At 47.6% G+C, this 9,691-nt stretch overlaps 2 protein-coding genes across 2 annotated transcripts in view; one reads left to right on the top strand and one right to left on the bottom strand.

The window, feature by feature from the left end:
* Nucleotides 1–395: 395 nt before the first annotated feature.
* On the bottom strand, nt 396–1,157 carry LOC135823584 (dehydrogenase/reductase SDR family member 11-like). Its single transcript, XM_065336429.1, has one exon. It carries the CDS (start codon nt 1,155–1,157, stop codon nt 396–398), a length of 762 nt encoding a protein of 253 aa, XP_065192501.1.
* A 944-nt stretch (nt 1,158–2,101) lies between these two features.
* The window catches only part of LOC135823583 (mucin-2-like), a 29,024-nt gene continuing 21,434 nt past the window's right edge, over nt 2,102–9,691 (top strand). Inside the window, exons 1-6 of the mRNA XM_065336428.1 lie at nt 2,102–2,111; nt 4,067–4,609; nt 6,526–6,558; nt 6,898–7,125; nt 8,688–8,714; nt 9,007–9,240. Coding sequence (XP_065192500.1) covers nt 2,102–2,111; nt 4,067–4,609; nt 6,526–6,558; nt 6,898–7,125; nt 8,688–8,714; nt 9,007–9,240 — 1,075 coding nt within the window. The remainder of the gene's footprint in view (nt 2,112–4,066; nt 4,610–6,525; nt 6,559–6,897; nt 7,126–8,687; nt 8,715–9,006; nt 9,241–9,691) is intronic.

Here is a 9,691-nt window from a genome sequence, read left to right as displayed (position 1 = left end):
AGCTATAAGCCACACACAACCTCCAAAGTTCATATCCGCCAAATTTATGAAGACCGCCACAGGGATTGGTCTCTGCGCCGCCTCCCCAGAGAATGCTTGCTTTGCCACGAAAACAACGTGAAGAAGAATGGATTAAATATAGCCAGTGCCTCTGCTGGCAAAACTTTCCAGGTGGAAATTCATCGCGGAGAACTCCAGATAACTTCACGAAACAAAATTCAATGTGCTATCATTATAATTTTCTAAACACACAATGCCATGTCAGCATTGACACATTATAGTAATTGGTCCTGATAAGAAAAAATATCGCCTCGCGTATTCGATACGGCAGGCGGCAAGTGAAATCGACACGTTCCGGTCCAAGTACATCCGTCAGAGATCTCCACACGAACACCTCAGAACTTCTGAGTAGTTGGGCGCATGAGGACGTCGTGAATTTCCACGTGTTCCGGAGCGCCAATCATGTGAATCAGTGCATCAGTGATATCCTCAGCATGTAGAATAGTCTCGAGCGAGGCATATTTCTCTTTGGCTGCCTGCGGGTCACCACTGCATCGCGCCTCAAACTCAGTTTCAACCATGCCGGGCGAGATTTGGCCAATGCGAATGAAGCCGCCCAGATCGCGCAGTTCACGCCTGGTCAGTTCAGTCATGAGCGTCACGGCGTGTTTGGCCATCTGATACGATGCCAGCTCTCGGTTGCTGGTCGACCTGTGGCCGCTCATGCTGTTGAGGGTGACAATTTGCCCGTTTTCGACCTTGCCCTGCTTCATGAGCTTGACAGCTTCCTGCGTGCACTGGCGTACGGCTAGGACGTTCACTTCAAACACCTCCCGCCATTGGTCGCGCGATCCGTCCAGGATCGTCGACTTGCGCGCCATGCCGGCATTGTTCACACACAGGTGGAGCGTACCCTGCTCGGCCTGAATCCGTTCAAACATCCGGAGCACCTCGTCATCTTTGAGCAAGTCGCACTGCACGGCGATCAGCCGCCCAGGAGCATCCTTCAGCTTCAGGGCGGCCTGCTCGATGCGATCCACACCTCGCGCACAGCCGTACACCACCATGCCATGGCCGACCAGGCGAGCAGCAACGTCAGCTCCAATACCAGCCGAGGCACCAGTCACTAGTGCTATTTTACCTCTCCATCGCTCCATGCTGCCCGGACCAAAATAATAGTTTACTTTCTCTGTTGCTCAGTTTTTTTCTTCAGTTTTTCTACGTCTAAAAACGGCACCAATGACTTGAGCGGAATGACCAGGTTCTCTTCCTCACACCTGAATCAGATTTCTCGCCGAGCTCTCGCTTTCCTATGCTTGCCAAACGTGAGCCTGTCCTACCACAAAGCAAGCTTCCTCCAGCAGATTACACTGCGCAATCACTATTCTTTTGAGTTTGCATGAACAACAACAAAAAATAAAATAATGCACAAAACTCATCCCAGCACTGCATGCACCGCGTACCGACGCGCGCGTGGCGAGAGCCGCGCGGCCGCAGCCCCACAGCCATGGCCAAAGAGGCGGACTCGGCTCGCGCTCTTTGACTACTGTACGTAGATCTACGGTCATTTGTGACACGATCATGGCGCGCGGCCCTAGGACTAGGACTCCAGTAGGAGTGCTACATCTTTTTTTCCTTGCGCGTGAAGACAGGTTGTACGTAGAGCTACCTGGTCTACTACCGACTACAGTAGTACTACAGAGCTAGAGAGGTGACGCTTTATCTGTCAGGCATGCAGAGCCACGCTGGGTGCATAAAGATAAACTGGCACTTGTCATGCTAGCTGCCATAAATATGATCTTCTCCAATGCCAATGGCAACCAACTGCAAGGAGTCATGAAAGATTTCTGAACTCCTATCCCTTGTGCTTGATGAGTGGTGGTGTCAACCACTTGAAGTCAGCGCGCGATTGAGTGAGTCCCTGCGTTCGCATACTTAGCGCTGCATGCTAGCGCTGGGATCAGGAGTGTGACTGGCACTCATCTGGCCTTTTTTCCCTCACAGAGTCACACCTCACACTGAGTCACAGCATGAAGACACCACTGCAGCTGTACTTATGGTTGATACATAATATTATGGTGGTAAAGACGCACCTGGCAATATGGCCGGCGGTAAATACATGTGTGGGCACTGGGCAGGTGTGTCTTTACCACCATAATTATTTTATCAACTACTTCACAGTATCTAAAAATTAATTTTATTTTGAGCACCTACTCAGCATCGGTTGATTGCACTTTGCAGAAGTCATGGTTCAGGTGTCATCAGCCTCCGTTACCACCTGACCGCGAACTGGGTCCTCTAACCTTCTTTCTTCCCGGGCCGAAGAAGTGAATAGTTTGTTACATAATTATGAAGACTCGAAAACAAAAGTAAAGTCGTGGCCAGCATTGTATTGTTTCGTGACATCTTGGGGACAGTAAAATGCTACTGCTCGTAGCTCGTCCGTCTTCTGGCATGTAGGGTGTAGTAGGTTCTGTATAACTGTTCCTTTGTTGCCAGGTATTTGGCCTGATAGATTTTGCATTTTGAATCATGCACCCTGGTCTGGAGCTGGTTCGGCGGCAACATAGCAAGCAAACTTGCCGGATCGTGCAAAGTTCTGTTGTGGATCTACTGACTACAATTGTAGTCACCACACGTAGACCTACCCTTTGCTCTTTTGTGTTGTCCGTAATGGTACGTACTACATTGACTGTGTGTGTTTGCGTCGGTGTCGATCGATACCCGCCGCTAATGTGTTGTTGGTGCTAACGGACTGATGTGTGTGTGTGTGTTTGTGTGCGTGCGTGCGTGCGTTTGCGTGTTTGTTTCTGCTGTACGAACAATTTCGACTATGCTTCACTGTTCCTGGAAACATCTCGATCCACACGCAGCAGCTAGTAAGTACCACTTCATTTCATGGCACAAACACGAACAGTTTTCTTTTATAGAGGTTATGCGAAAGAAGTCTTAAAAAATGAGTCGGCGGAACTCCGGAACCGCTTATGGGCGCTAAGCATACAACGAAACCGCTTATGAGCGCTAAGCATACAACGAAACCGCTTATGAGCGCTAAGCATACAACGAAACCGCTTATGAGCGCTAAGCATACAACGAAACCGCTTATGAGCGCTAAGCATACAACGAAACCGCTTATGAGCGCTAAGCATACAACGAAACGGCTTATGAGCGCTAAGCATACAACGAAACCGCTTATGAGCGCTAAGCATACAACGAAACCGCTTATGAGCGCTAAGCATACAACGAAACCGCTTATGAGCGCTATGTATACAGAGTGAGTCGCGCCAGTGTAGTACTAGTAGGGAGCTGCTCGCGAGTTGCTGGTGCTAGAAAGTGCATTGCTGTGCCGCTTCGTTGCCAACACGTCTCAACTAATGATGTAGTCGCATAACCTCTATAGCATATGAAACTATCTTCGGAATAACGTTCCTCCGACGGCACCTCTGTACATAAATGCAGTGAAACCTGTCTAAGACGACCGCTCAGGGGACCTTCGAAATTTGGTCTCTGTTACCAGGTGGTCTCCTTATCCAGAGTCATTTGACTGCACATGGCATCCCTTGTTCCTGTTAGCAGTGGTCCTCTGGGGCAGGTGGTCGCCTTATCAGGTTTTACTGTATGGCCAAATGGAGGAATGAATTCATGCATGCGCTGGTGTACAGAATTGGCTATGGATCTCGTGCAAGAGGACCCAGTGTTTACACATCTCACTTGGCATATTATCTGTGCAGTCATGTCTCCAAGGTGGTTGCAGTTGAATTAGAATGTGCGGTAAAGCACTGGCGTGTCGGACTTTAGGTAGCTAGTCTCTTGTAAGCTGTGCGTGTGGTTGGTCTGGAAAGGTATCACTGTACAGATGTAGCACTCACGCTCACAGTATCACAGTATCACAGTATCACAGTATCACGACTTTGATTATCATTGGGCTGTGATTTTACGATGAAGCTGCGAGAGCCTTCACAGTGCACTCTTTTTGATCATCACCGTGGCCTGTTACGGGGTTTGCTTGGGTGGTAATCCACATTGACGGTGCCTTCTATTTGCTTGATCTCTTTTATTGCCTCAGCTGCAGTTCCAGCTACTGCTCCATTGGTCACCTGTCCACCAGGATATGAATACATTGGATTTCCCACGTTCAATCCAGGAACGGGTGCATTTACATTCCCAATTGGAACATTCCCAACGGACTTTCCGACCGTAACTATTCCAACTGGCTTCCCTACGGCGGCCAGCTTTCCAACGTTTGATATTCCGACCGGGAGTCCACCTACAATAGGTTCTCTGCCAAGTTTTCCGACAGATTTTCCGACTGTTGATATCCCAACGGGTTTCCCCACGGTTGATATCCCAACGGGTTTCCCCACGGTTGATATCCCAACGGGTTTTCCAAGCTTCCCGACCCCTGATATTCCAACAGGCAGTTTTCCCACTGTCGATGTACCAACGGGCTTTCCGAGTGTACCGACAGTCGATATCGGAAGCGTGCCAACCATTCCAACCGATTTCCCAACGGGCTTCCCCAGCGTGAGCTTTCCGAATCTGCCAACGGGCGTTCCAGCGGGATGTTTCCCGATTCCAACTACACTGCCACTGGGAGCGACAACACAAGGTACAGCGTGAATGTAGGGAAGCTGTGGATAGCACGGGCATGTCCTTGGCTGACGCACATACATAGCAGAGTGACCAGAGTATGTGCTGTGCACGGAGCATTGGGTTATTCACACCCAAATGAAAGTGATGGCGTGCATAAACAGTTTTGGTGGAAGAACCAAACACATGGTTGACCGCCGTGAAGGAGACCAGTCTCCACAGTGGATCTGTTTCCATGCACAGAGTTTCAGCATGCAAACATAAAGCCTGCGCACTAACTTTCCTCATGACTGCCTATAGGCCTGCGAGCAAATCCCCGATCTGCCTTCATTGTCACAAAGCTGCACCCACTGCGGTATGGAAAGCTTTGCGGACAGAGGGATTTCTTTACACTGACTGTCCAGACCGTTCAACATAAGAGGCATTGTATGAGGCCAAAGAACCCTTGCCGCGATTCTCTCATATCAATTATTGCTGCAAAATAAGGGTGAACATGGCGGTGACATGACTGAGATTTCCGCAACGTGGAAGTGGGGTTGGTCACGGCTCAATTCAAATCTCAGTTCCTTCTGCTGCATATCAGCCAAGCAGCCAGAAAGCTGGCTTCTTGACAGCCACTTGGCATACAGTGGTGTTCCGGAAACAAGCGACAGTAGGTGTTGCAGGAGGCTACTACCCCTTCATGGTAGCACCTAAACAGTATGTCCCATGCACAAAGTACCTTTCACGGAAGTTTGTCGAAGTCGTACCCTTTTGCATTCGCTCTTATGGAATAAATCGGCAGGAATGAAATTCGTGCCTTTTGAGTTATGACTACTGTAGGTCAACAAATATTCGGCGCATAGTTATTCTCGGCTATTTTCGGCTTGATCATGTTTGGCCAAAAATTCGTTGCGGCCGAAATTTTGTTTTCCAAGGTTCAGTGTGACAGTGTATACAGGCAGCAGCAGTACAGGCCAAAAACGTGATGCGGCCGAAATGGGTTTTAGCCCTGGTAGGCCGGAATTTGAATGGGCCGAAAATTTGTCGACTTAAAGTACGTGCACGTGTACGTCCTTGTGACTCCATGTTGAATGGTGTTGACTATATTTATACTGACGGCTGTCAGGTGAGAAGTAGCCTTAGTCGGATCAGCCCTAATGCAGCATCAATGGTATTTGATTGTACAGTGGAACTCGCTTAGTATGTACAGTTAGACCTCACTTATCCGGTCCTCTCGCCATCCGGAAGAAAACCGCTGGTTACCGATTTTCAGCATACGCCATGCATACATACAGTGTGTGTGTGTTCGATTGTCCGGTTCCCTCGCCTGTCCAGATATTTTGTGGAAAACGGATGCGTGCGGTTACCGTATTTCCACAAATAGTAGGCCGGTCTACTATTTTTTCAACCTCGTCCTAACCCGGCCTTATAATCGAGGACGGTCTTGTATTCGAGGACGGTCTTTTATTCTTTCAACCCAGTTTGACCCCGGTCTTCTATTTCTCGCCACTCAGTTTTACCCCCGTTCTTCCATTTTCTTCTACACAGTTTGAGCACGGTCTTCTATTTTTTCCACAGTTTAAGCACGGTCTTCTATTTTTAACACAAGGACAAAGACTCATTTAGTAGGCCCGGTCTTCTAATCGGAGACGGTCTTTTATTTTTTCAATCGCCCCCCCCCCCCGCCCCGGCCTTGTATACGAGGAAGGCGTTGTATACGAGGACGGCCTTTTATTTGCAGAAATACGGTATGCGAGGTCTGACAAGACACACTCTTGCTTTGTACGGACACATTGTCTGCAGCGCGGGTGTATTCATCCGTACTGAAGTACATGTATGTTGGGATAAGAGGTACTTTGGATGCCAAGTACACTTTCCAGCTGCCCACCAGGGTATGTACTATCAGAGTTCTACGATGTCCTGAATCATATCTGTTTGTGACTTTTGTTTCAGCTTCACCTCAACCGACTATTGACCTCACTCCCAGTAAGTGAATGTGATCACACTATTTTTGCCAAATTCGAGTAGGAATGAATTGTAGGGTAGAGAAAACACAATCGTGTGCGAGTTATGAGTGCTGACAATCCAACAATTGAACAAAAATAATAATGAATAGCCAGTGCTTCGAAGTAAGTGTGACCACTGGGCAAAAACGGATAAGAAGCCTCCCCTGTATAATGCTGCAGTATGAGCGTCAGTGTTTCTCACTTCGACCGCTTTGGTTTGAAGCAGCACCGTGCATCAATTAATGTTGTATGGTGTGAACATTTGCCAAGTGTCATTTTCTTCATGTTGCCCTTTTATTTGGCGTGGTGTGAATTCCAGGATGTGTCTCTTTTCCAGAGGAGTGCTGTGGGGCACCTCGTTGCATCGACTCAACCTTCGCCAACTACTCCTCCATCGTTGTGAATTATGCGATCAGGTGTGGCGATCCGACATCCTGCAACCCAGCACGGTTTGCACAGTGCAGTGTCAGCCCTGTTACTGGCTTCTGCGAGCAGCTAGGATCTTTCAGTGTGCCACAAAATACTGGTACTGTACCGACCGTTGCCAGTAAGTCCTCCAGGAGCAGGATTCCTGTGATTTCTGGACTGACCTGTGAAGGGGGTAACCATGGTAACCGACCATCGTCATATACTGCATGAGCTGAAAGTGCGACGAGTCTAAATAAACGATCCCGCCATCACAGAACTGTCTTTTTAAACGCTGAGCATTGTGCCCCGTAAAAGATTCAGGTTTTGCAGTAAGAGTCTTCTTGCAGCGTATGCTATGCATGCATTTACATTTCGTTCTCCGTGACTCGCGCAGTGCATGTTGTCCGTGCCTGGTGTATTCGTACTTTTTTCACTTTCATACTGCCATCGATGGCTGGTAACCATATTGTCCCCTTCCTAAACGTCGGCCTCCATTCCCCGGCGGTGTATGAGAGAGAGAGAGAGAGAGAGAGAGAGAGAGAGAGAGAGAGAGAGAGAGAGAGAGAGAGAGAGGGAGGGAGAGAGAGAGAGAGAGAGAGAGAGAGAGAAAGAGAGAGAGAGAGGGAGAGAAAGAGAAAGAGAGAGAGAGAGAGAGAGAGAGAGAGAGAGAGAGAGAGAGAGAGATAGAGAGAGAGAGAGAGAGGGAGAAAGAGAGAGAGAAAGAGAGAGAGGTACATCTTCACTTATATCAAGCATAAGACAATTTAGGACAAAACAATTTAGAGAAGAAACATACCGTTCTTTTGAAATACTAGCAGCCTCTAGAATGGTCAATTTCTTCCTATGTATGGTGCATTACCTTCTTGGTATATTTCATAGAATCTGGGGGATCTCTTCGCTCTTTGAGGAGTTGTCAGTGCCGCTGATTACCGAGAAACGAGAGAGCTTGGAAGCTCAGGGCCCTACGCTATGCTTTTTTGCCTTGATGACCTAGACAAAAAAAAAGCATAGGGATGTTATAAATTCTTTAAAAAAATCCTTTTTTTAAGACATAACCTGGGATTCGAACCCGCACTATCGCGCGCCCTGCATGCATCCCCCGATACACTTCGCATACATACTAATTCTTCCAAGTTGTTTCACATTGTGATCTTGCATTTGAAAGCCCTATTTGAATATGCATTGTGGCCAGCCGTCTTTGATGGCACGGTACGGTAGGGGATAGGTACGGGACAGGTACGATCGAGGGTAATACAACACCGTCTCCCGTACCGTACCGTACCATCAAACACAGCTGGCCACATACAGCTGCCCGCAATATTCAAATAGGGCTTTCAAACGCAAGATACTAACGTGAAGCAACTTGGAAGAATGGGTATGAATGCGAAGTGTAAGGGGGAATGCATGTAGGGCGATAGTGCGGGTTCGAATCCCAGGATATGCCTGAAAAAAAATAGGAGAATTGAAAAATTTATAATTATCCTATGCTTTTTTGCCGTCAGATACGGATAGCGCCAGGCGTGACACAAACAAACAAACAAACACACAAACAAATACCAAATTAAAGCTGTGTGGACCCTGGCTAGCGCCAGACGTTACTGAAGTAACGTCTTCTGCATAGCTACGGGAATAATTTTATTGATGCTCATTGTCACAACATTGACCATGTTCACGTGTTCTTGTTGTGTTTTGTGTAATCAGCTGCACCACCAGTCACAGGAGTAGACAGTAAGTTGATATTTGGTGCTTCCTTTTCTCATTCCCCAAAAGATCCATTTGTGAGAATTTTTTGAATATGTATGAGTTAAGGGATAAGGGTAAAAAAACATTCGAGACAGCTCCCCCCCCCCCCCCCCCTGTTTAGGACTCAAGGACTCAAAAAATTGCAAAAATCACTTTTCATGCATTATCAGAAAATGTAATTCTACAATGTTTCTTTTAAAAGTGTAGTGCTACATTTACTGTGTTTCTGAAGAAAATCATTGCCGTGTGGTTGGCATTGCTTGCACTTTTCCTGCAGGGTGTATTTCCTATCCAACTCAGTGCTGTGGCCCGCCAGTATGCTACGATACTCAATCGCCCACGTTCTTGACGACATTGCAGAACTACGCAATAGCTTGCGGCGGTGACGCATCATTGTGCAACCCGCTCCCTTTCACCGTGTGCCAGTATATACCCAGCAACGGCAGCTGTGTTGGCTCTGGTTTGTTCTCAATTGCACCACCGACTGCACCACCCACTGCACCGGCAACAAGTAAGACAATGGGAAGCACACTGTGATTTCTTGCATTACACTTTGGGTGTGGCAACGTCAGTGCTTAGGATTTCGATTCCCTGTTATAAACGCATTGCCTGTTCCATATTACCACACGAAGAGACAAAGCCAGTAGTCAATCTGATGAGGTACCATTACTTCTCAAATCAGTACCTGGTGACAATGTGACGAAGCGCAATGACGTCAATTTATGCAGCGTATTGGCGGAAAAACTGTGCTGAAACGTACCCAGGCTGAACAATCCATGAATACATAGTCAAACCAAGAGCACTTAGTGTACGCCCTGGGACGACTGCGTCCTTAAAACCCCACACTGGCGGAGCAACACATACTCGTTGTGTTGGAGAGGAGAATTTCAACGACTTCAATGAAACCTAAGAAAAAAAACAATAATACAGAGTTGGGCGCGTGAAGATATCCATTCGAGAAA

This window comes from Sycon ciliatum, chromosome 8 (assembly GCF_964019385.1).
Source record: "Sycon ciliatum chromosome 8, ocSycCili1.1, whole genome shotgun sequence".
NCBI classification, from domain to species: Eukaryota; Metazoa; Porifera; class Calcarea; order Leucosolenida; family Sycettidae; genus Sycon; species Sycon ciliatum.
The sequence above is the reverse complement of the archived record's forward strand: the minus strand, read 5'-3'. Positions and strand labels throughout refer to the sequence as shown.